Here is a 27,823-nt window from a genome sequence, read left to right as displayed (position 1 = left end):
TTCTTGAGCAAGCATGAGTTTATTGTCAGTACCTTACATCTGCTGAGCATGGCACTTGCAATTTCTGCATATTTTCCATATGTAAGTAGGCTGTTTAGTAATGTTTTGGATAGCACAAAGGCTGGGCTCAGATTCATGATTTCAGAACTACATAAAAATGAATATGCCCATAAGAATATTGACATTGTCTCAGCTTTGTCGACAGTTTAATCAGGACTGCAATAGAAGCTGGAAACTGAGTTTCAGCATTCAGTTGCAGGAAGCTAAGGCTGTAGTAACCTACACAAATAAGGATAGATGAAGGACTGCCTCATTTTCTATCATAAAGAGAAATGAAACATGCACACAGAACAGCTCTGCTTTGGTGACTCTCAGATTTTACTTCTGCTTCTTTTAATAGACACATCTGCCCTCTTTTAGTCTGCACTGGGAATATTCTAATATTACATATTTTTAAACAGTTGCTCTATTTAGTTCCATCTGAGTTCCATCAGTCTATTACTTACCCGCCTTTGGAAAACAGGTATTCAACCTATGCAGAAAATTAACTTCCCAGTCTCCCACCCATTATGGCTGCATAGCTGGAAGGAAAGCACAGAATCCCTGAGCTAAGAACATTTCTGTCTGGGACAGCAGCTAGCTTATATAGGTCACATTCAAATGGCAGCTGGTCCTTCCTCTGTTCTACAGTCTGAAATTGTTTCCCTGTTGTCTCTGGGAGTGAATGCATAGCTGTTCTGGTAAGTGGTTACAAACAATTTCCCTTGAATTTTAAGTCAGAGAGGCAACCCCATTTCATCCTCTTGCATCCTACCAGCTGCACTGCACAAAGAAATATGCAAACTGGCTAAGGAGCCCAATTGAGGAAGTGTGAGGAGAGGGAGCCCAGTTGTGGGAGTGTGAGGAGAGGAAGCCCACAGTTAGTCACACTTCTGAGGATAGCATAGAGGGAAAATGTAAAACTAAGCAGAAGAAAATCAGCCCTGAGTCTGCCTTCACTTGTACTGGGGAATGGTGCAACAGCTGAGCTGGCTCCCAGCTGACTTCAGCACAATCTCAGGACAGGAGACAGCAAGGTCTTCACATGAGCTGATCAAAGAAAATTTAATGCGTCCGTTTAAGAACAGAGGCTGAGCTGATTGTCAGGTAGACTGCATCTGGTGATCTCAAGATGCCAATTTTCCATGCTTAGGTCTATCTTAAGCTGCACAGAGTGGTTCCACCACTGAAAAGCAAGAGAAGATTTGAAAAGAGAAAGGCATATTGGGTGCTTCCTTATTTCACCATCCTTTCATCCTATGGGGTTGGACCTTGGCATTTTAAAGAGATCAGAGGAGCGTAAACAAAAAATAAGTACCTTCAGTGATTTCCACTGGGTTCTCTGTCTCCTTCTGAATAAGTAGTGTCAATTTCCCACCATGGAGGTAAATCAAGAGAGGTCCTGAATTTTCAGACAATTCAGTGTACAGAAGTAAACCATCTTTATTCCATGTTCGAAACTGGAAGCTGACTGACAAACCATCAATTTGAGGAGTGCCAGGTAGTAGTAAGTAGCTTTGGCTGGTGCTGAGAAAGGTGATAGGAACAATTTGTGGTTCTGAGCAAGCAAATGTCACATTCCCCTGCAAATAATAGAAATCAAATATAATAAACATGACTTCTTTTTTTGACCATCCCAAAACATCAATAGTTAAATAAACTTCAGTGCCTAATGGCACTCAAGGCTGGAATAATGTCCCTTATCAAGTCAGATCATCTCAACATGGCAACATCTACTTTGTGTTTCCCAAAACCTCCCATTCCATCTCAACTTCAGCTTTATGTCAAGAAAATCAAACTCATTCAGATCTATGCTGACTTCAGGAAGTGACACTGGAGGAACAGTAAGTTCACAAGATGTGAAACTAATGTTCTGCATTGGCTATGCACTGATTTCTTTGAAATATAAGCCAAAAGGCAGGTGTTAATGACAGGGTTTTGTGTTTTGGTTGTTTTTTTTTTATTTTATTTTTTTTTCCCATTTACACCAATGCAACATAACTTTAAAAGTAAAAACCTCCTCACCTACTTGAACCTGCTACGTGGGGCAAATCATGAAGCAAATTTCCTGGGTTTATTTCAAATACTCAATATATAGCTTCTGGAAGCAGTACTCATGTTTTCTTTTACCCAGAGTGACACAGCCTTGTGCTGCTACAGATAACAAAAGTCCACTTAATACTAACACAAATATTTAAAAACAATTATTCTGAAATTACCTCAAAATTCATAAGGAAACTCAAAGAAAGGCACTTGAATACAGTACTTGTAGTTGGATGAAATAACAGTGAGATTTCCTGCCCAGTGCTAGGTCCCATGGTTTCCATGGGACATTTTGAGGAATTATTAAAACATTACATAAACAGCAAGGGTGGTGAAATCTAACACCATTTCAATGACAAACACAGTTGATTACCTCAGTTATCTAGCCCTAAAATCAATGATGATATGTGCCCAGAAGAGGAGCACATTTACTCAAAGCAGTCAGCAGAATATGTACCAGCATGTATCCCTGCAATTTGTAGAAGAAATTACTTCACTGTTTTGTTCAACCATTGTAGATGATTCAACCAGGTCATTCAAGCCATGTAAATAAAACCTTAGGAATATATAAAGCTAGCACGCGCTAAAGAAGCCACGTCTTTTAAAGCCGCTCAGGAGATTGTTGTAGCCAGCTAGCTTTGAACTCAGCTGTTTTGTAGAATACCAACTGGAATCCAATAAAACATTGAAGTAAAAGGCTTTTTCTATGATATGTCTTCTCATCAAAGCTGGTACCTCACTCTAACAGGATAATTATAATGAACAGCACTTGATGGATGTCTAGGAAGTTGCATAGTGCTTGGGGAATTCCTATCTGAAATCTCAAACAGCTAATGGAACTGTTCCCTATCACTTTCAAATGCCTTTCTAGTCTTTATTTTAAAATGGAAAATAAATAGTGTCAGAAAGAGTTACCACTGGATGAAATAACCCTTGATACATACGTATCTGTATCAAAATATTTATTCCTTCCCTACCCAGTCAGGTGGAGAATGGAACATATCACATTTAGCAATGGCAAAAGGTATCCATGGGTATATCATGTTAGAATGAATTTTGAGATACAATCCAAAGCTTACCCAAAAACTCACCTGAACAGTCAGGTGGGAAGTAGGATGGGAATTTTCTTTCAACATTTAAAGTGTTTTTACTACCAGGTGGGTTTTGCCTGTGTAAGAGATACTACAGTCTTTCTTTTTGTTATTACATTTCCACCTCCATTTTTAATTGAATTCATTACAAATTACAGAAAATAAAGATGGCCAACTGCAGCAATATAAACAAATACAATTAAACTTATCTAGAGCTTTTTAAAAGTTTAGACATTTAAAATGCTAATGACAAGTTTTATTTAGAATTTTAGGCATTTATAGTGATTCCAGTAACACCACACAAAGTAGTAAGTATTTTACAGATCTTATACATACACCAGAGCTTTGGGGAATGTTCAAATATTGTCTTGAGTCTGCACTCAAGTATCTAATTTGCTTCACTGGCAGTGGAAGGCTGTAACAAAATGCAAGACTGTATTGCAAAGGGGAGGATTTGCAACATTTGGATAGGATTTTTCCCTCAAAGGTTATTGCGGATTTTACCTACCAGCAGAACAAGCTATACCTAGACTGACTTAATGGTGCTGGAGATGGTGAAAGTTAAAATGAAGAAACATGTTTGCAATGTATAAAAAACTTTCAAATGACCTTAAAATAAGCCAGTAAAGATGTTCTGTAGTCAATACAGTTTCAGCTGTTTGCAGCACTACTATAGTAAATATTGGGTTTGAGTGGCAAGGTTTTGGTAGCAGGAGGCTACAGGGGTGTCTTCTGTGCGAAGCTGCTAGAAGCTTTCCCTCTGTCCAATGGAGTCAATGCCAGTCAGCTCCAAGACAGATCCATCACTGCCCAAGGCTAAGCCCACCATCAGTGGTGGTAGCACCTCTAGGATAACATAGTTAATAAAGGTGAGGGGAAACTGTGTAACTGCAGCCAGTGAGAGGAGTGAGAATACGTGAGACCAACTGCCCTGCAGACACCAAGGTCAGTGCAGGAGTGAAGGATATGCTCCAGGTACCAGATCAGATTCCCCTTCAGCCTGCAGTACAGACCATGGTGAGGCAGGCTGTGCCCCTGAAGCACACAGAGGTTCACAGTGGAGCAGATCTCTACCTGCAGCCCATAGAGGACCCCATTCTGGAGCAGGGCAATGCCTGAAGGAGGCTGTGAACACATGGGAAGTTCTGGACCAAGCTCCTGTGGCCCTGTGGAGAGAGGAGCCCACACTGGAGCAGGTTTGCTGCAGGACTTGTGACCCCACATGGGACCCACACTGGAGCAGTCTGTTCCTGAAGAACTGCACCCATGCAAGGGACCCATACTGAAGCAGTCTGTTCCTGGAGTGCCCCTGTGAAAGGGACCCACGCTGGAGCAGTTCATGAAGAACTGAAGCCAGTGGGAAGGACTCACATTGGAGAAGTTCGTGGGAAACTGTCTACCGTTGGAGTGACTCACACTGGAGCAGGGCATGATTGTGAGGAGTCTTCCCTGAGGAGGAAGACACAGCAGAAACATGTGATGTACTGACCACACCCACCCATTCCCTGTCCACATGCACAGCTCAGGGAGAGGTAGGTAGAGAAAACAAAAGAGTAAAGTTAAGCCTGGGAAGAAGTGAGGGGTGGGGGGAAGACGTTTCTAAGGGTTGGTTTTATTTGTCATTATCCCACTCTGATTTGATTGGTAATAAGCTAGTTTCCACAAATTGAGTCTATTTTGCCTGTGATGGTAATTGGTGAGCTATCTCCACTGGTTTTATCGCAAACCATGAGGCTTTCATTATATTATCTCCCTCCTGTCCAGTAGAGGAGGGGAGTGACAAAGCAGCTTCGGTGGGCACCTGGCATCCAGTTAGGGTCAGCCCACCACGTAAGGTCAAATTTCTGTCTGCTTCTGATATGAGGTTCTCAGCATGTGCTATTAGCTCACTACCTAAACTTATGGATTACTTTGACCCCTTGAAAAATTTAGCAATACTCTAGTCATTCACACTAGCTAGTAATTCCTGCCATCTGGGAAGTCTTATACTGGAACAGGAGCAGCAAAGAATAGTGACTGAACCAATGCTGGGGACATGCGGATTAGACGTACTCGTCTCCTCCCATGGTTAACCTGCTGAGACTTCAATGATTCAATGTCTCTCAATTGACTACACTCAAGCAGAGCAGGTGCAATCCCACCTGCCACAAGAAAAAGCAGGTGGGAACACATAAAGGGGGTGATGCAATTTTCTATGTACATGGGATTAAAGGTACATTTAGTGGATAGAAAGGCACGTTTGCCTTTTAGGCGGATTATTCTGTTACTCATTCAAGAATTGAGACTTTCATGAGGTAAAGGCCATAACCTTTAGTCAGAACTAAAAACTAGCAAGGACAATCAGGGAAAAAACATTAAATAAACTAATTGATGCCATGTGAACTTAAATCAGTTCAGCTGATTCAAGTAGGAAAGAAACATTTTCTTAAAGCAGCATCCCAGAGCAAAAGTTTAATACCAAAAAAAGTTGCTGATGTCCTTACACTGACCAACAGTGTCTACCCTCCTAGAGACAGTAACATGAAAATTTGAAAAATAAATACACAATGGTTACTATGAAAAACATTCATTCACTGAAGTGGGGTAAGTTCTCACTACAAAGACTGTTAAATTTGCCCTTAATTTTATTCACAAACTAATTATTCCAGTGTGTCTAAGTCTGAAAAGTAAACAGCTCTCCCTAAACCTGTATCTGATCAAGAGTGTTTTGCTTTAATTGGCAGCAGTTCTGGAACTCTCCAGGGTACACACAAGACTTCTGGCAGACACTTGATTTTATAATTGAGCCCAGTTTAACTGAAAAGTAAAAGCTCATTGGCTCAGAAACGGGATAAGAAGATTGTAATCCCTAGAGAAAATAAAACAGCTGCTCAGCTCTACCCAGCTGCTGGAAAATCCAGCTATCATGTGGCATTTAAGAATTTCATTGAGTCCATCATCTCCAGATTGATTAACGACTTCTCTAATAAACAGTGAAATCTTTCCAAAAGAGTTCTTATTCTACTTTAAAGGCAAAGTGTATGTAGTAATAGGACATGGGGGAATGGCTTTAAACTGAAAGAGGGTAGGTTTAGATTACATATTAGGAAGAAGGTCTTTACTGTGAGGGTAGTGAGACACTGGAGCAGACTGACCATAGAAGCTGTGGCTGCCCCATCCCTGGAAGTGTGCAAGGCCAGGCTGATGCTTTGAGCAGACTGATCTAGAGGAAGGTGTCTCTGCCATGGCAGAGGGTTGGAACTAGGTGACCTTTAAGGTTCCTTCTAACCCAAAACATTCTATGAAGCTATAAATGCAACAGAGCTGGGGGAGGAAGAAGGTGGGGAGTGAGCAAGTGGCTCTGTGGTTCTGAGTTGCTGGTTGGGCTTAAACCATGACAGTTTAAATTAAGACAATGTTTCTATGTGAAAAAAAAAAAAAAAAAAAGAATGCTTTGAAAAAACTAAAACGTGATTGTGACAGAATCGGGGATAAGGTGCTTGGCTAGTATTTCTTGATGTTCCTTATCACAGACTTCTAAGCTATGCCACTGGACAGAAGTGAAGCATTTTAACATTCTTAGTCTCACAGTAATGGTATATTATTGTTTCATCATATAGAATCATAGGATGGTTTGGGTTGGAAAGGACATTAAGATAATCTAGTTCCAACACCCCTGCTGTGGACAGGGATGCCTCACAATAGACCATGTACCCCAAGGCTCTGTCCAACCTGGCCATGAACACTGCCAGGGAAGGAACATTTACCACTTTGGGCAACCTGTTCCAGTGCTTCACCACCCTCACAGTAAAGAACTTCTTCCTTATATCTAACTTCAACTTCCCCTGTTTAAGTTTAAACCCATTACCCATTTTCCTATTGCTACAGTCCCTGATGAAAAGTCCCTCTCCAGCATTTTTGCAGGACCCTTTCAGATACTGTAAGGCTGCTATGAGGTCTCCACACAGTAGAGGTATGACGTCTCTTCTCCAGGATGAACAGCCATAACTTTCTCAGCCTGTCTTCATAGAGGAGGTGCTCAATCCCCCTGATCATCCTCGCGGCCCTCCTCTAAGCTTGGAAGTACAGTAGCTGAAAGTTTTTGACAAAAGATTGGAGCAAATTCTAAATAGATTCTAAATACAGAGCTAATTTGGAAAATCATACATATTTTCCTCAGAGAGACAGGCAAAGAGTAAACAAAAGGCCAGGAGGAAACACAAGAAAAATATAGACCACTTAATATTCTCCCTCTGTGGCAGGCTCATCTTGTCTGGACACCTGGTGCCCACCAACTCTATCACTCCCCTCTTCAACAGTAAAGTGAGGGAAAAAATAAGATGGAAAAAACTCGTTGGTCAAGATAAAGGCAGTTTAATAAAGCAAAGCAAAGACTGTGTGCTTCCCATCAGCAGTTATTGTCCAACTACTTACTGGTAACTAGGGTTTCTGTATGTGTAGCAGTTGTTCCAGGAGACAAAGGTCACAATAACGAATGTGTCCCCCCCTCCTCCTTTCTCTTAGCTTTTATTGCTGAGCAAATGTCATATGGTATGGAGTATCCCTTTTGTTAGTTTGGATCAGCTGTCCTGACTGTGTTCCCACCCAAGATCTTGCCCACCCCCAGTCTACTGGTGAGGGGAAATGTTGGAGAGACAGCCTCGATGCTGTGGGAGTGCTGCCCAGCAATAGCCAAAACATTTTCTAGATACCAGTCAAAGCATAACACTGTAAGGGCTGCTATGGGGAAATTAACTCCATCTCAGCCAGACCCAATATACCCTCCTTCCTTGAATAACGAGCAGGAATGAAGCCAGCCTTCCAAATTCACCTTGACAGAAGTGGGTAAGTTAGGTATCTTAGATCAAACTGGAAAATTAGCACAATCCAAGCCCAATTTTTGTTCGAGTTCAAGGTAAACTGATCTACAGCTTATTAGATTTTCTTACCTGGAACAAAACACAGCTGCAAGGAGATTTTATTTTATTATTATTATGAAAACAGAGCCACATCTATCTTAAAAAAGTGCATAAAAAGCAATCCTTATCAGCATTCTTTTGTATCACTTTTTTTATACTTTTCTCTTTTAAATTCTGATCTTCTGTGTACCTTAACACAACCCCAGATCGTGTGGTAGCTATGAAATACACAGACTCTAGGGTCTTGAGTCCTGACTGTGATTTGGCCAGGTTATCCCTTTCTAAAAAAAATAAAATGAAAGATTGAAGACATTTAAGTCTTGGCTTTACAGCAAATTACATGCTTCCCCATTTTCCTTATCCCCTGGTAACTCCTATGGCAGTAATTAGCCATCTTTCTTGCTCTCCTACAGGGATTAATAACCTTACCACCTCCCACCTTGAAACATCCTCCTTTGCTCAGCAGGTATTAACTATCCTATTCACTCAATTTGACTACCCAGATAATGTATTAAACTCTGAACAACTGTTTCTAACCCATAATTTGCTGAATGCTGATGACTCTCAAAAAGACCTTCTTTGCTCAAAACTCTTTTTTTTTTTTTTCTGCATGTGAACTAGTCTTATTAAAAAAAAATGGTCTCTCTCCCTGAAATACTTGCTTCCCTTATGGTCATCATAGCTATCAAAATTGTAACACAAAACTTTCACAGCAAGAAATAGAGAGTTTATTATTGCAGTTACATGCTGGATTAAATATTTACAGACTGAAAGTCTTTAGAATTGTAAACAATGCCAAGAGAACTCAAAAGAAAAACTACATTTAAAGTTTCAAAACCTTGATTAAGGTGACACAATTTCTTTCAACAGTAAAATGGGACCTTAAAATTAATTCTGTATAAACTTTTTTACTGTTTCACACTGAAGTTAGGATGTGAAGAAGACTCATCTGAAGATCCAGAGAGCAGATAGGAAGACAGAAGATAACATGAAATTCTATTTTTTACCGGAACCAAATATTTCTGGAATTTGAGTTCACATGTCTTATCTAAAGAACAGCAAATTCAGTTTGTATGCGACTCACTCTTTCATTAAATAATTACATAGAAGTTTTAAATTAATCCAATTTAGACCTATAGGAAGTTGTCAGTAAATAGTTCCAACATTTTTCATTGATGATTCTTATAATCTGCAGTGCAAACGATGAAACATATATCTAACTGCTGATTCTCTAAATCCTAGTAGGGACCTTCACAAATTACCAGCTTGATATTCACAGATATATCAACGCTTGCAATAACACTTTGGTGGAATGAGATGTGCGTAGAGAGGTAAACTCTTCTCAAGATGATGGTATCTCAAATCAGCCTAATAAAATAGCATGCTTGGATTCTCTATAAAGAGAATGAATTATTAGTTTACATTCTCCTGTCACTATATATCTTTCCTTGCTCTTTGATGCTGGCAATTGGTTATTTCCCTGAGGCACTACAGTGATGCATTTACATGTCACCACATCCCTTACTGTGCTGAACTGTCACTCCCAGACTCAACATGGCAGGACAATGTAGAAATTCAAGCGTATCTGAGAGCTGACAAACTCTACTTTACAAATACCCTGCATTCCTCTCAAGTCACTGCAAGGTTTGCTTTCCAAAATAGAGACACAACCACAATTCTTACTAGTCAAAGTTAACAGAAGGGAAAGCGGGGTAGGGTTTTTATCAGTTTGAGTGAGTGAGTAAGGTGGAGCACTGAGAAGACAAAACACAGCATTTTTTCATAACTTCTTCATTTTTCTTCAGCTATACAGCTGCTTCTTTTGTCATCACAAATTCGTGACATGTAAAAACATTTAAGACCTTGGCCACAGATCACATTAGAGAAGTTTGTAAAGGTGCACCTGCATCCAGCAGTAAGTAACACTGGCAGCCAGGATACTTTAGCTATTTCAAGGATGCTATAGCTATTTGTATCTTCACTACTCCCTCAGTGAGATGTATTTAGCAGTTCTCAATGGATTTATCTTCCTATTTTGTCCCATCTCTTTCTGCATTTACATACACCCTTAACAAGCAAAAAAACCTTCAACAAGGACTTCATCATCACAGATACCAACAGGTCAAATATCCTTCTGTGAAGGACAATTCCCCTTATGCTTCTTGTAAATGAGGCTCCTACTAGCATATTTCCCTGTCCCTAACAACTTACCCAAGAAACGCAGCTGCTGTACAATTTCTCATAATGGGCATTCTGCACTTCTTTTGTGCTGAGAAGACAGCTAGCAAATATGGCTGATCTTTAGATTACTATTTTAATGCATTTTCTGAGGTTTCCCAATTGTCCAGCCCTATGACCATGACAGCAGTAATTATAGAAATTTAACTTCTCATAACCTCTTGTAATTAAAACCAGTAATCACTTCGGAGAGCAAATAAAAATTCCCCATCATTTCTCCACACTCAACGATCTAGGGCAAAAAAAAAAACCCTCAAATCACAAAACCCAACAGAACAGGATAGCCTGTCCAAATAGGGCTGCCACATGGAAAGGTTAAGTATCAGGCAATATAAAAATGGAATTCTGAAGGCAAGTTTCAGTTCAAAGAGACAGACTGCTCGTTATCCAGAGATGTCTTCTCAAGGGGATTTATTGGAAGTCTGACAACTGCAAATGAGTTAAAAGAAAAGAATAGGCGGAATGATAATCACAGCCACCACCCAAGAGCATGATGCATAGTACAGTTCTCTGTTATTGACAACTTGTAGTTTCTTCCTCTGACTTTAAATGCAGGTTGTTTGGGACCATTATTTATACGGATGAGGAACTGCATAAGAGGAAATCCATACCTCCAAAGCTGATGTATTATTCTTCTGCTTGTGTGAAAGATGTCAACAGTAAAAAAACAAAGTTAATGGGTGTAAAAACCCATAGTTTTACTGACTGTATCGACATTCACAAAGGTACAGAGAACGAAGCAGAGACTGAGTGTTAAAGTCTGCCTCCCTTCTGGAGGAAAAAAAAATAAAATAAAAGGATTTCAAATCCCAAATTGCCCAGTTTGTCCTCAAATATCTTTTGTTAGGAGACAAAGGTATTTTGGGGACTAACAACACAGAACCATCTCTGGTGATCTCCTATTTGTGGGGAGGGAGCACAAGTGCACAACACATTCTTGGAAGAAGTGATTCCAAGTCCCTGCCATATTTATTTATTCTGTGCTGTTCCTCTCACACATTTCCACTCCAGACAACCTTAGCAACAAAGATGCAAAGCAGAGAAGCTCGTAGCTCCCTGGGGAATATAGATTCTCGATGAACTTTGAGTAAGAACATTTAGCGCAGAAGTCTGGCAGACAAAAGACTACATTTAGTAAGAACAAGTTATTTTAATTTGAGCAAGTACATTGCTAAGGAGTAGAGAATAGCGGAAAGATGGGAGAGGGAGATCAGCCTGTGAAAGCTGGAAGTACCCAAGAGCTGTTGGAGGAGATAAATAGCTGTGATGGAAAGGATGCTGGAAAACAGCAGATTTACAGGGGCTGTTTCCTATAAAAGAATGTTCATGTAAGATGCTGAGACGTTGTGAGTGTAGCAACCTTTCCATGCACTTTGCATAAACAAGTGTCACAGACACAGCACATAGAGGTTCGTAAATCTTCCAAAACGCAGTACAACAGCCAGCCTTTGAAAACTATTGCATTAAAACCATCAGTTCTGTGAGGCAGACTGAACAATGGGGGTACATCCCCACTACCTTAAATTGACAAAAGGAGAAAGATTTCTAGACTTTCAATCTAGCATTGGTTGAATCCAGTATTGTGATAACAGTTTTATTGCTTGTGGCCACCTTAACCCAGACAATATCCTTCAGAGAAAAAGTGCATTACAAAGTTTTTCTTCTCTCCTTTAAGAAGGCCTTCCCATTACCCATCTGGCAAAACAACCATTTAATGACCTAAGAAGCAGATCAGGGCACTTTACTGCCCTTAGAAAGTAAGCTGAGGGGGAGAGCAATGTAACACAGTTCGTAAGATTTGTGCCTTAGAGTCCTGAGTCAGAACAATCAAACTTATTAAAGTTATTAAAGCAAATTCTCCAGTCCAAGGCTAGGTGAGCATCCCTGAGTCAGTTCTGACTGCCAGCAACTCAATGTGGGACTTCTCACCTTCCCATTTCCCATTTCCCTGTATATTGAGTTTCGCCCTAGGCAAGGAAAATGAGAAAAGGACTTCTTGTTTTCTGGTTTGCTTGGTTGCTTCTTCAGTCTGTTCATACACATTACTAGATACTAGAGAAGCACTTTCACCTCCACATTCTCCACAGAATTAGCCAAAAGGCATGTATCAAAGCATGGTGCACGAGTGAAGCACAAGGTAAACAAAGCACTCAATTATTTGCAATTTATCAAGGCTGTAGGGGAGTATACTGTTTCCTCTTCTTATGAAATAAAATGTTGTTTATTTTGCTCATGATATATTTAAATATATCTGCCATTTTAGGACATTATTGTGATTTTAATTTATACTTATGTTTTATGCTAGCAGGGTGGATAAAACCACAGTTATTTATGTTTTATGTTAGCAGGCTAGATAAGACCACAGTTCCTTTTGCTTTACCTCCACCAGCACACATTTAGAGACACTAGTACCAAGTCAGTGGTTCTCAGAACTGCCAATACACTGAATATAAGGAGCAGCACAAAGGAAAATATTTCCAATACTAAAAGAAACATTTATTCTTCTCTATAATACCAACTCAAATAGCAGAATAAAATTTTGCTACTAATGTACTACACAACAGTGATGGACACTTGCTCAGAAAATAAGATTTTTATTTGAGTTGAAAAAAAAAAAAAAGTGTCTATGGATTCCATCATGTTACCAAAAAGACACATTTAAATCTTGGGAAAAGAATTTAAAAGTTTCTCCTAACAAATTCTAATGCACCTGGAAAGTCAGAGTAATTTATTAATTTCCACATGTGTCTTTCAATAGCTCCCACCACAGCAGTCAGTGCCGGCTGGTGTTAGCCTCAGCAATATCATTTTAACAAGCTAATTATGCCCATAGTTAACCAAATCTGAACTCCACTCATTCAGTGCACCCAGCAGCATCAACATCATGGAAGTAAAAAAGCAAGCATACATTATTGTCTCTTACCACAGTATAGATCTGAGGTTTGCGCCTTTTTGCTAAGTCAATTATATTGACTCCATTGTAATAAAGGTTTTCAATGCATCCATGGAAATTTTTCCTCTGAAAGGTTCCTGGTTTTCCTGGGACAGGAATCCCTCCGAAACTGAGCTTTTGGAAGGAATAAGAACAGTATTTAGTTATCACCCTAAGTGCAAGAGGGCAGAGCCCCACTCTATGCAGCCAGCTGGAATATTATCTGGGAACCAGGTCACATTAACAGCATCATCTTGGAGCACAAAGCAGGGCCTGGCTGCCCAACAGGGGAATTACAAGCCACACAGGATTACAGCTGTTGAAGAAATGCTGCTGCCACAGACAGCTCACTAATTTGGAAACAACTTTAAAGAGCCTTGACACACCACTTCACCAGCCCAGTACCACCAGCCTTCCCTTCCCCAAATCACAGGGTTATGTCCAAATGGTCTCCAGCCCATAGTCCCCACAGGCCTGGAAGTTATCACCCAGCAAGCAGACCACGGTGACCAGGAATTGCTGAGCAATGGGGGAATAAGCTCTTCCTGCCCACAGAGCACTGGATTTGCCTTGAGCTGGAGTCACCCCTTTCCACAAAGCATGTCTCTGAACAGTTTTGGTTTCAGCCACTTGAGGGTAGTTATCAAACACACAAACCACCCCATTTGCACCTTGCAATGGTTTTCCCTAAATTTCCCTGTGGTTTGGTTTCCAATATATGCATGTGGTATATGGGACTGAGCAGTGTAACGGAAAAGTTATGCAGGTTACACGTTTAAAAAAACTGCTGTACTGTTGTACGAGTACTGAAAGATGTTAGTATTGTGCAGATTACAGCCTGTCACTTAATGGAGGCCCTGGGAGGACAGAATGCTTAAGAAAAAAAAAGCTCCCCAAATCATTGGAGTATAATTATTTTAGATGACAGATTTCCCATAAGCTCCACTGGCCTTTTTGGCAAAGTCTTACTGTTGGTACCGTAAGTTTTTATTCATTTTGCCATCGCAGCCATCAGCATAGTGAGTGATACAGTGCAAGTCGGGATCCTGCAGCCACCTTCCTTCACAGTGCTTCCAGCACATCAGGAGCTGTGCTGCAATCCTGCAGCATCCACTGCAGCAAGGGCATGTGCTGCTGTGTGGCACCGGTTATGCGGTGATTATTGCTGGAAGCTGGTCAGCCTTATTCCTCTGTCATGACTCCTAATGGCTCACCTCAGCTCATTATTACAAAAATAAAGGGCAATTCAGAATTTTTTAACTTCCACTCCAACTAACATGCTTCAATACATAACCAAATGAAACCTCCCTGAGTAACCTTGAAAGCACTTCTTTGAGAAGAAGTCCTTAATGAACTTGCATCTCAGTTGTACTAATTGATCACTTCGGAGAAATAAAGAGTGAACAGGCTCCTACTTTGCATCAGTTTCAGTTTTGTTATGGCAATGCTTTTCTTCAAGAAAGAATCATTAGTTCTTTCTTAACACATCGGACTTTCCTTCTTCCATGTTCTGTTTTTCAGTCTCCTGCTTAGAGACTCTGTACTGGGTTTATATCAATTATGCCACTGCATTATTAAGAAAACAGTTTCCTTTGTGATTAGTAATAATTTTAATTATCAAACTAATAGTTTTATTACTCATCAAGGCCTTTAATCCCTAAAGTGTGCCAAGATAAACTTTCAGTAGACTGTATTGCTGTAATGTTCAATTGAAAGACTGCCTCAGTGCAAATGGAAAGAAAACACATTGTGTGAAAAATTAAGCACTAGGGGCCAAGATTGATTGCCACAGAGGTCAGCAGTGATACTGATTTATACCAGCTGAAGATCTTCTCTACCATGTTGCCTGTTTCGGAATATCTGGAAGAATTTTCTGCAAATTACACTGGAGCTAGAGTTTTCCCTAATTGGCATCAATCTTGTATCTGGAAGCAAGGAACTGTATTACTTTGAAATTAGGAAAGCTGATGACTCAAAGATGGCTTTTCTCAACTCTGTCTTAAAAGCAGTTACAGTTTTAGACCTTAATAAGTTCAGTTTGAAGCTGTTCCAGAATCTCATTGCTCAAATGTGCTATCCTTACTAAATGTGCTCGTGATCTGGTAGAGCAGTGCCAGGGGACAGATATCACTCTCTCAATCCTGCTCTGTGAAATGCAAAGAAGAGAATTTCAGCTGGAACACAGGAAGAGCAGAAAGAAGGCACCTGCCACTGCTGAGCTGACTGCTTTTGTCCCTTGGGCATGCTGGGAATTGATTCTTTCCAGATAAACTAATCCAAAGTGCAGAGGGGAAATTTGTGATCTCTTAAGCAATGAACCATGCCAACTCAACACATCCAGAGAGGGTGATGGCTCTGACTGTGCAAGCATGACCCTGTGCCTTGTGGGCTAGCACAACTTGGTAGACAAGTGCATGGGGATAATGAACATGGATAATGTGCACGCAGGTGTGCACTGGCAAAGGGGGCAGATGAAGAGTTGCCTTGTGTATAGATATGATGATATAAAAGTTTTTTAAGGTTTTTTTTTTTTTTTTACTGTCCATCAGCCATGAGCATTGAAATACGCTGAAGTGATACAAACTGCACTCTGACACACCTTGGCCTCATCACAGGGGAGCACACAAGCCTCAGGCTTTATGGGGAGGTAGGTTGTTTCTCTGCTCCATTCTCCCTTAGCTGAACTGCTCTGGCTCCCTATACCAGGGCACTCTGCATTACAACCGTAGATGTGAAGGGACCTGCATCAGAGCTGGTTGTCTTGACAGTCATGTTCAGGGTCTTCCTAATGGGAAGACAATGGTCTTTACCTGCTTATCTCTATGTGGAGAGGTGTAATCCAAGCAAGTGGTGGCTGGATAGAAGCACAACTCAGAGCTGGTGTCCCTATGGTCATGTAAATCGGACGCAGAGATGGTACAGAATGATCTCATTGAAATCATACCGGAGATGGTAACGCAGCACCTGTCCCTACAGATAAGTGCAGTTGCTCCCAGAAGATTTAACTAGAACCCAAGCTGTATCTTTTAGTTTAGCTCAAGCTCTGCCATAATTTGAAGTGTAAGCATAATCTAATGTGTATTTGTCCACAGACTGGCCATTTTCTGAGACTATCATATAGAGAGTTGCACTGACATAGCCTTATGCTTGTTAAATATGAAAGCAGCTGTCTTGGAATGAACTACTAAACAAAGAAGATCTTTGCTGAAACAGACAGCTCATAAGGTAGTTAATTTTCTTCACATTCATTTCACACCAATTCAGCCTTTTTTCCCAGGTTATAACCTAAAGGACTTTACACACCTCATAATCAATATCCAAGTGATCTGAATCCCCCTTCGTTCGGAAATGCTGGGTGTGCTTGTCCACCGTGAAGTTTACTTGCTTGTTGAAGCGCTCTATAAGAACTGAGTGCCAGTGCTGGTCATCCAGGAGGCTGCCCAGGGTGATGGATGTGTGACTGTTACTGAAGTGCAGGTTGGAGTCCCCTGAAGGGGCAGAGACAGGGAGAAGACACCAGAGTTACCGCCAAGCCCTTAACTGAAGCATGGTGACTCAAGGGGAGTACAGAACAGTGCTTCTAGATGCAAACTGAATCTCTGCCCATCAGAAACACACCCTTGCCAAAACTTGCTTTAGATTCTTTGGGCCTCTTATTCATACGCATATGTATATGCACATGAACACATACACGTTTTTTTTCCCCTGAAATACTTGTGATGAACCAAGAGGTTTTCCTGATGCTACTCCCCACACTGCATGTAGGGGATGGCTACTCTCCCTGGGCCCTTGATTCTATTATTCATTTGAGGCCCAATTTGTGTTTCAACAGCAACCTTCAGGCTGCACAAATATCTCCTGTCTGTTCACTCACATTAACAGACCACTCCCAACACTTCTGTTTCAACTATGAGATTTCTGTATTTTCACAAGAAAAATGCACTTGTCCATTTTCAAAGAAAAAAAGCCAAAAGTCAATGAAGCAACACGAATACAAGTGCTTTGTTCAGCTCAAATAGATTTTTAAACTTGGCCTAAATTTCCAGGAATTTAGATCAAGAGTCATAAAAATATTTAGGTTCTAACTCTGGTGATTTCAAGTATTCTTCTGTTTTCCAGCTAGCTACATGTCTGAACACTTCTGAGCCTCTCCTTGAAAGGGAGTATGTGTCCTTTTTAAAATTCCATCAGAATGGAGATAACACATGCTCCAAAACAGTCTGACAAATTGTGCATTCACAACAGCATCTCTTTGGAAGAAGTAACATAACGTATTCAACTATACTATACCCTTATCCTAGTATGAAACATTTGTAAGAGGAAGACAAATCAATGGAGACATTAAGAAGCTCGGGACGTAGCTACTTGATTCAAGTAACATCTGAATACCAAATCAGAAAAATGCTGCATTATCATTTCTACGCTTGAACGAACTAAATGAACAAAGAAAGAAAATACTAGTTGGAGACTAAAAAATTAATGAGCTTATGTAAAAATGAAATCCAAGACCTGTGGAAAATTGTTACTGACATTTAAAACAAACATATTTAGGTACAAGGGGGAAAATGCAGAAAAAATATCTATGAATTCTGTTTTAGCACTTCTAGTTTGCTCCCACTAGTTTATGATTTCTTTTAATTCCCCAAATCATAAACAGTGGACTGAGATATTGCACTGTTGCCTGCTTTTTCTGCTCTAGGCAAACTTAAAGTGTCCTGGAAATGCTAGTCTGAGATCTGTCCCTGCTAATACAGTAAATTTCTAGATGCTACATCTCACACTTTTATTAAAAACAGCCTTGGCAGTCTAAGCACCATGTCCTGCATTACATCAGCCAAGTCCATTTTCCTTTGCTTCCCCTACCACCTTCTCTGATATGTATTTAAGCTGTGAGCTGTCTGAGGCACACAGCATGTTTTGTTGATCTCAGGTGGAGTTTCTAGATATTGCCTAATATCAATAATGGATTTATAAAAGCAACCAAGATAATCCTTGTTATGGCGAATGTGAAACAATAATCCTAATGACCCTTACCCAGGTTGATGTGCAAGGAGAGCTTCCCTTTCTGCAGTTCCAAGGTAATGTAGTCTCCACGCTGTCCTTCTCCATGGAATAAGACACCATCACCCTGCATGCTCTTGAACTTCAAAGAGACCACATCTTTGAATGTGCTCATAAGCTTCTGATTGAACCTGTAGAGGAGTGAACTTCTCCCATCAAAGTCTGCAATATCTGACTCTGGGAAAAAGAAAATGGCAAAATGAAAAGTTGTACATCGGGAGAGGGACTGCATTTTTTCAGGATCTTTTCAAATATCACTTGCAGTCAGGCTTTCTCAGAAGCATACACCCACAGGACGTATTTGCCAGCTTAGTCAATATGTGGATGCATGTGGCATCTGGGCAACCATATTTCACCCATTTCTATGTGGGGAACGGGAACATTAGGATAAAACGAGAACTTCTCTGCACTTGTCTTCCTCTCTCTCATGCATGACTGCTTTCTCACTCAACAGACTACCTTTGTTTGCAAACCACATTTTAATGATAATCTACAGCTATGAGCTTCCCATTTTCTTTTATAAACTGAAACGTCCATATGCAAAACAATCAAGATTTCCAGGCCAGCAACTACACTGTGATTAAGTTGGTGATTTAAGTCACCTAAGCTCCCTTAAGAATTCTTCTATCCTTTCAAGCATTGATGGTAGTTTCATTTGCTCCCCTCTAAAACCAGAAATAATAGGGATTGGGTTTTTCTCTATTTTTTTTTTTCTAATTTAAACTGGACCAAGATTTAAAGAGGTTTTCAGTTAAAACTATTATAAGCTCAAAAATAAAAGACCTCTTAATGATTGGTTACCATGCAAACTAACATCAATAACTTCTGCATGTCAGTATGACAGTACAGAAATTTAACAGCAGACTTATAAACTTGTAGGGAGCTCAAGATTTAAATCTGAAATAAATTCTATCACTCTAAAACTGATTGCATTCCAAATCAGAAGGTAACTAATTATCTCATATAGGAATAAAACTACAAAGAAATTCAACCCTGGGAAAAATTCACTCCAGAATAAACTAAGACCAACTTCTTATCTGTGATGTCAGAATTATAACATGCTGTTTAGCATCATATGTGGAACATTTGCTAGCTTAGGAAGCATTATGAATACGAAAGTATTCACTTCATCTGCTTTTACTGTGTTGTTTGGTTTTGTTTTTTACTTCTGAATTAGGTGTTCAGAAACAGCTCCTTCAGAATTGCCGATTTCTCTCTATTGACACCTTGACTGTCAGTTTCTATAAAGGGAATTAAATTCATAGTTTCATTCTTATGAACTTCCCCTAGCTACATTAAACACTTCAATTTGTTTAAAGTAAATTGCAAGTGTTATCATAAAAATGGTTTCATTTTAACACAGGCAAGAATTAGGAAATAGCTTATAAAGAAGTTAGTATTTGATTTCCAGTACATTTTCCAGTGAAAGTTGATTTTCCCCTTAGTTCTCAAAAAACAAAGATAATGTAAGAGAGCAGTGATTCAATGTTGCCATAATAGCAGCCCTTTCTTCATTTCCTTCTTAAAATGCAAGCATTCAACCCGTCTAAATTCACACTTCAGTTTTGTTCTCCATTAAGTCACAGCATAACACACAATTCTTGAGGAGTTCTACCACTGATATTTACAGAGAACAACACAAAGGAAAACCTGGTTTTGAAAGGTTCTGCTCCACTAATTATCAGTTGAGAGTACACTGGCCAATAAACAGCCCTAAAAGAAATGGAAATTTGTCAAGTAAATGCTAACACTGGCAGCCAAAAATCATTACTGGCAGTTTGCATAACAACAAATCATTGTCTTCCTGTTAGAAATTGAAAGACACAGCACAATTCTAACGTAGTCACTTCAGAAAACTGGCTTATTTATTTAGTCCATTCATGTTCATAATCCACTTGCAGCGAGAGCACAAGAATCAGAAGTGTTTTAAGTTTCAGCAACCCTGTAGGAATAAAAAACTAAAATACAACATGTGGTTTCATTCTGCACAGCCCTCTGATTTACTTGCACTCCTCGAAGACAGACTTCATTCATTCTGGGTGCTTTTGTACACTGTCCATAACAAGTCTACAAAAGTCATCAAAAGTGATATTAGGCAAAACACAGTTCTTTCATGCTATTCTACACTGACCAACAAGTCAAACAGATGTCTGCTGTACATACGTACGTAACTATTTAGGCTGGAAAATACTTTATTAAGATCATTGAGTCCAAGCATTAATCTAGAACCACAAGTCCACCACCAACCCCCATCTACAACCTCTAGGACTTCCCTGAGCAGCCTGTTTCAATGATTGACAACTCTTTGCTTGGCACTTGAAATAAGAGACCAACCCCCACCTCACTACAACTTCCTCTCAGGTAGTTGAAGGGAGTGAGAAAGGCTCCCTTGAGCCTCCTTTTACCCAGATTAAATAGCCTCAGTTCTCTCAGCCACTCTTCCTAAGACTTGTGCTCTAGACCCTTCACCAGCTGCATTGCCTTTCTCCAGCACCTCAGGGTCTTTTTTGTAGGGAGAGGACCAAAAGCGAATACAGTGATTGAGGTGTGACCTCACCAGTGTCATGTGCAGGGGGCAGGAGTACATACTCTTGCAAACAGGTAAAGGAACTCTCAGAAATAATTCATCAAGCTTTTCTGAAATTAAGTAGAGGTTCTGGCCGCAGGGGTGCTGGTTATGTCATTCCATTTGAATGCAATCCCAAACACAGCTACAGGCTGGGCAGAGAAGAGATTCAGAGCAGCCCTGCAGAGAAGGACTTGGGGGTGCTGATCGATGAGAAAATGAACATGAGCCAGCTTCAGTGTGCACTTGCAGCCCAGAAAGCCAACCGTATCCTGGGCTGCATCAAAAGGAGTGTGACCAGCAGGTCGAAGGAGGTCATCCTGCCCCTCTATTCTGCTCTTGTGAGACCTCACTTGGAGTATTGTGTATATTTCTGGTGTCCTCAACATAAAAAGGACATGGATCTGTTGGAACAAGTCCAGAGGAGGGCCACGAGGATGATCAGGGGACTGGAGCACCTCCCATATGAAACCAGGCTGAGAAAGTTGGGGCTGTTCAGGCTGGAGAAGAGAAGGCTGCGTGGAGACCTCATAGCAGCCTTCCAGTATCTGAAGGGGGCATACAGGGATGCTGGGGATGGACTCTTCATTAGGGACTGTAGTGGTAGGACAAGGGGTAATGGGTGAAAACTTAAACAGGGGAAGTTTAGATTGGATGTAAGGAGGAAATTCTTTCCTGTTAGGGTGGTGAGGCACTGGAATAGGTTGTCCAGGGAGGTTGTGAACGCTTCATCCCTGGCAGTGTTCAAGGCCAGGTTGGACGAGGCCTTGGGAGATATGGTTTAAAGCGAGGTGTCCCTGCCCATGGCAAGGGGGTTGGAACTCAGTGATCTTGAGGTCCTTTCCAACCCTAACTGTTCTATGGTTCTATGATAATTTCATTTCCTAGCACAGACAAGAAACTTCAGAGTCATCTGGGGGTGAGTAGAAACAGAGGCAGTTAGTTGAAGGTGACCTACCAGGTAAATTCATAATTTCTACTGGAAAAAAAGAAAAAGGGGGGAGCAAGTAACCACACAGCTGAACCTGTGGGACCAGCTATACTGGGAGAAGCCAGGCTGAGAGCAGTGTGAAAGCATGCAGTTTACTTGTTCAGCAATCTACTCCTGGCAGCAGAAACAATATGCATTTACATTTACAAAGACAATCCTCCTAGTGAATTTGGAAACAGTAAGCATATACTTGGCAAAGCTATCCTAAAATACAAAAATATCCTCTATGAACAGTTTTAATTCGAGACAGAACTTTTGGTCTTGCACTTGCATCATCAAATAGAAGCTTTAACTCCCTACAAGAGAAAGGAAGATTGTTCCTGGTCTAAACAATCTTTCTTGGCTAGTCGTGCCTTACTAGCTTACTTTCTTCTCCATACCCTTCTCAGATATGCAGTCCAAGGGATGACTGGATGAGCACCTCAGACATGACTGTTCTGCTACACAGCTTTATCTGTATCAAAAATCTATGTCTCTTGGTAAGCAAGCTTTTGGGTATTTACTATACAGACTTGGTTAAAAATGCTACTGGTTAATGACCATCATGTGGTAAGTGGTTCCGTGCAATTTGTACTTATCTATTTCATTGGAAAACGAAGGAGAGGATGGAGGAAGGTGGGGAGAAAGAAAAGAAAGGGTAAAAAAAAAAAAGGAGAAACAAAAGTCTAGTAAAAATATCACTGAATAAAAAAGTGCCACATCAGATAATATTCCCTGAAGCAATGACCACAAAAGATGAGAAATCAGAGTCCTGAACTGCGAGTGAAGAACTCGGATCTCAAAAGAAGATAGCCTGTCTCACACTCTGTCATTGTGTCTCCTGTGGTTTTCCAGCCTGATAACTGCACATACACCTGATTCTGCTGATGCATTTTGGGCTGTTAACCAGTTATAGAATATGATCAGCATCTTTGATGTGGCTATAAATCTTACCCTATAAAAGCAATTGTGTCAGCAGGTTTTTTTCCCTGCACTAAGCTAACAAGACCTTTCCCCAAATAGAAAGATATTCCAATTTCCCCCTCACCACCTCCAGGATCAAAAGCAATTTGTTTGGCATTTGTCTGAAAACATCCTCTATTGCAGCTCTGGTTAATCTGCTATAATCACACTGTTTCTGAAGCCACTGCTGTAAAGGGGCAGTGAGAGCTTATACATACCTCTACATGGAAATTTCCATTTAACTCATCCTAAATCCTTTTCTGAATAGGGAATATTAATGTATGTTTTCAAATCAAGATAATATCCTTCCCATTTCAGTACCTATTTTCTTAGGTGGAGTCTTTACAGGAATTTCAAGTAAATGTAATAAATTTTCATTTAAATACATATTTTCTGTTTCAAAAAGTAAAAACAAATAAAAATACAACAACAAAACACCCAACAAAAAAACATGTGTTTGATAGCTGTGAATTTCAGCTGAACTGACAGCCTTGGAGTGCCCTGTCACACAGGAACTTCAATCTGTATGGGATAGAAAAACATTCAATCTGTATGGGATAGCATCAAACACATGTGTCTGAAACAGCTTTTCTGTTAAAAACGTGGGTTTATGCTCCAAAGAAACAATGTTAATTGGCAGACCAATCAAAGGTTAAAAAAAAAAAACAAAAGAGGGCTAATGGGGGGGGGGGGGGAGGAAGAGAAGCGGTCAGTTTAACAAGCAAGGCTTAACAGAGAAGTGTTGGGGAGTTGTGTTGGGGATACATTCATAGTAGTAAATTACCTCTAGGTGAAGCAAGGTAATTTGTGCCATTCAACAACACAGTGCAAACACGTTAAATTAGCCACTTTGGCATCCACTACACATAGGAGATAATCTTTAATGTGATATTTCAGTATTTTTTGTCACTGTGTCCTGGCAGAGTGTTTGCTGCCCTACAACACCTGATGTCTTCCACATGTCCCCTACTAAAAAGTCATTATTGCAAGCTGCATTTTCCAGAGGTCAGCACAAGGTTGATGTTTCTGGGACCTCTCCAGAAGAGTATGCTGCACAGGACAGTCATGCTCTAAAAATGAGAGAACAGAGCCTTGCACTGGCACAAGAGTGTTGCATTCACCTAACTTTGCCATCAAAAAATGCTTAAACAGTAGTGAAACCACAAACCTCTTCTCCAGCTGTCATCTTCTGCTCTCGTATGCAAGGTTAGAAAGGAGCTGAGGTGAGCAGAGACCATCGAAAGAACCACAGGCTATATAGCACACCTTGATGTATCACAGGAAGGTACTGATGTGTTTTAACACATATGCAGGAGAACATGAAATTCAGATGGCCTAAGCCGCCAGCATCCCCAGACTTTTGCTTCAGCCAAACAATGACTTCTGCTACTCACACAAAAAAAATCTCAAGCTTCCTTGTAAATGAAAACTTTACTTCTGCAGTTTTCTGCCTCAGGAAGCAATATAAATCAACTCTCTTTTCAGTTCAGGTTTTCTGCTTCTGAGGCAACATTTGCCTAAAAGGTGGAATGGACAGCCAGCTGTCCAGCATCATCTGAATTTCAACCTAGAATAGGCTAACAGGTAGAAATGACCCAGCAGTCACACATGTACATTTGTGCAGGATTTGGTTCATATGCGTTGCCCATGCACATGTTCTCAAACCTCAGGACTGGATTCAAAGCTAAAATGCTGATGGAAATCCTTTCTTCTGATTCAGCCAACTTAAGACCAAATACTCTGGGTTTGTTTACCTATAGAAGCCTTTAAGTCATTCCGATGTCTTAAAGAAAACTGTGAATAATGGGGAATAAGGCTCTTACAGTTGAATTTCTGTCAGCTGAATGCTTTGGTACAGGTAGGTGACTTCCTACTCCCAGACTCACATCACTTATTTCTTATAGACAAAGACCCCTGCATAAAGTGTTATCTCTTAGAGATTGTGCACATATGGGACATGCGTTTTCTTCTAGCACTGTTTCCTTCCCGGCTTGTCCAACAACCTGTCTGTAGTGATTTTTTTCCTCATTTTATTGAAACTCTTTTCATATTATTAATATAGTTCTTGTGGCAGAAGTGAAAGTTGTGGATAAGCCTGTATGCTGTTTGACATCATATCAAAATACAGTTACGTAGCTGTACACCAGCTCGGGATCTGCTGCAGATATTCTGTCAGTATAACAGTAAAGATGACATTTTATAAATGATCAAACATCTTTTGTACGGTGCCGGAGTGCCTGGCTTAGAAGTAGCCAAGACTGTGAAACTATAAAAGTGAAACTTGTAGACAGGTATTGCTTGGCATATGCAATTTGCCAGAGAGAAATTTGAATGGCATTTATATAAAAGGAATAAATATTTCAACACTCTGTAAAACTTTTATGAATCCCTTTATTTCTTTTCTGGCTTGCTTCAATCTCATACCTTAATTCTGCACAACCGTTTTTATTTCCTGTAACTGCAGAGGCACAGGAAGAAGATGAAGACTTAAATGATATCTGTGCAAGGCAACAGCCTGCAAGTGACTATGAAATCTTCTTCATGTTATAGAAGATATAACCACAGTCTGACATGAAAGTAGTGGCCATGTAGTATTTCGCATGGACTAGAACCAAAACACTTTCAGCTACAAAAGTTTCAACCTTCAGTCTAAGTTCCATTTGTTCCACTTCTATTTGTACTTTACTAGTCAATAGAAGAAAACTCTTTGAAAACGGATGAGACAGCCACTTTGGAATGATGTCAACAAGGGCAGTTGGTTTTGATTTACATGTTTCAGTTTCTATGTCCACTGGTAGGCCTGGAAAAGGTTTCTTTCCTTAGTGACTATCCATGCAGACTAAGCTGTTGCAGGTTTATACTTAAATGAACAATAGTCCATAGTGCCCAAGCACCGAAGTAGGTGGAGAAGCAGCACTTAAAAAAGCTGAGTAGATCATTCAGATCTACATACAGACCATAGCAAGGATCTTCCTGTGAAACCATGTGACTCAATCCCAAGACCCAAGTGCAGTAATGAGGCTACTAAGAGTCCTGGAGCTATATCTCTGTTCAATGGGGTCATGTGAATCAGAAGTTTTACGACACTTTGCTCTTTCATTCTGCTCAGATGAATTTAGGAAGTCTTCCAAAGAGGAGTTTTTATGCTTATTATCTTATGACCCCTTTTCTGCACTCAGTAGGAGCAGATGAGTACCTAAGCTAAATGGGGAGATGCACAAGTATAGCAGTGTCACACTATGATGACTTGTGACACACCACATTGAACTTTCAGTAAAATGCTGTAAAATGCTGAACTGTCCCCAGCAAAATCTCACCGGTCTCCACCACTGTCTTAAGACAATTTTTACCATTTCAGAAATAAACCCACAGATACCTGAGAAACAAATAACAGCCACTTGTTTCCTCATTTGTGGACTTGTTTTTGCTTTGTTCTAGGGAGGTCTTTTTTCTTTACATTCACATTCTTCTGTAGTGATAGGTCTTACACCTGCAGCAGTACACCTAGATAAACATGTGGCTGAAATGCCAAGACAACAACATTTATAAGCTGTTCTAAAGCCCATGTGACAAAGGCTGCATATCATGTCTTAGAGGATCGTCACCACATGCTGTGAATAAGGGTGCCAAAGGAGATACTCATGCTAAAGCAGTTAAAGCAGCAGATGAGTTCTTTGCTCTCTGGATCTAAAAGGTCACAAGCCTCAAATAGGAGTATTAGCTGCACAATCTGCAGCACTTCCCCCAGCAACTAGTTAACTTGCCTTAAAACTAAAAATGAACTCTTTAAGGAAAAGGTAGTACCATTCCTAAATAAAGCCCTGCAGAAGATCTGAAGTAGCTTTGTGCCCTCCAGCAGGGTGGGAGGTTTGTAGCATATGACTTCCTTGCACCTTGCAAGAAGCAGCAAATAGCTCTGTGGTGGATTCAGCTCTGAGAAAGCTTCATCGAGTGAGCTAGATAGCTGAGCACATCCCTGAGCAGAAAGGCAAGAATAACTACTGAAAAAATAAACGATGGCTATGTATTTCGCATTACATTCTCACTTGTAAAACTTGTGCTGGACACCCCCTACAGCACTGACAGCATCAAGAAAAAGCTCTGAGAAAATGTGGGTTAAGATGTAGTTACTTACTATAGGAGCAACCAAAGACCTCCACTCTCAGTCCTATCTGACCATCAGCGTTCCACTTAAGAGGGATGAAGCGCAAGAAGCGGGCTTTCATGGAGTGCAGCAATTTGTGGTGTACCACACTGTCAGCGTTGCTGTTCCCTGTGAAAACCTGAAAGGAAAGGGAGCCTCAGTGAGATATTTAGCACTAAGAAGTGAATGCAGCACTCTGAATGAGCCTCACAAAGTACTCAAAATTATATAAATTGATTTTCAAGTTCTATTTTAAATGCCATGTCATTTATGAAAGGAAAGGAGGGGAAAGGCAGCACAAAGAGCACCTCACAGAAATGAGGAGTATAAAGGGAGTTACAAAAGCAGGTTGTAGATGGGAATGTTAAAGATGCTACACAATTTCTCCAAACCCAAGAAATTCCGGTGCACCACAATACTCCATTGGCTCTTACCATACCCACAGTCCCTTCACTGCAGCGAACAACAGGGTCAAATTTAGCTATTGGTGTATCCAGGGTATAGAAAAAGATGGTCATAAAGCACTAAGGTTGGCCAGACCCTGTGAAGATGAACAGGAAAGCATACACCTAGATACGCCACAGACAACTCAAGCAAGACAGGAAGAGATGAAAGTCTATCAGAACACAGAAGAGTCAACATTTTGACTGTGTTTGCACTCAGGAGATTTAAAGTTTGCAAACAATAATAATTTATTTTTTTTCTTGCTTATTTGATTGTCTGCAACTTGCAAGCCAAAATTAATGACCCTACTCAGAATTATCACTTAACAAGAGGAAACTCTCTTATGGATGAACGACAGGAGGATTTCAAAGACAAACCTTAAGACAATCATCCAAGCTCTAATCCTGCCTGAAGCTTTTTTAGTTCATCTTTGC

The 27,823-nt window shown here is 40.4% G+C and overlaps 1 protein-coding gene across 2 annotated transcripts in view; it reads right to left on the bottom strand.

The window, feature by feature from the left end:
* Positions 1 to 27,823, bottom strand: part of CNTNAP5 (contactin associated protein family member 5) — a 302,690-nt gene that overhangs the window by 137,627 nt on the left and 137,240 nt on the right. For both annotated transcript variants that reach the window (XM_061370154.1, XM_061370155.1), the window contains exons 5-9: positions 26,937 to 27,084; positions 18,276 to 18,479; positions 16,545 to 16,729; positions 13,233 to 13,376; positions 1,358 to 1,622 (exon numbers count right to left, since the gene is read on the bottom strand). In XM_061370154.1, coding sequence (XP_061226138.1) covers positions 1,358 to 1,622; positions 13,233 to 13,376; positions 16,545 to 16,729; positions 18,276 to 18,479; positions 26,937 to 27,084 — 946 coding nt within the window. The remainder of the gene's footprint in view (positions 1 to 1,357; positions 1,623 to 13,232; positions 13,377 to 16,544; positions 16,730 to 18,275; positions 18,480 to 26,936; positions 27,085 to 27,823) is intronic.

This window comes from Neopsephotus bourkii, unplaced genomic scaffold (genome assembly GCF_033783945.1).
Source record: "Neopsephotus bourkii isolate Nb327-2 ecotype Australia unplaced genomic scaffold, CSIRO-AGI_Nbou_v1 NB_1526, whole genome shotgun sequence".
Classification (NCBI taxonomy): domain Eukaryota; kingdom Metazoa; phylum Chordata; class Aves; order Psittaciformes; family Psittacidae; genus Neopsephotus; species Neopsephotus bourkii.
The sequence above is the reverse complement of the archived record's forward strand: the minus strand, read 5'-3'. Positions and strand labels throughout refer to the sequence as shown.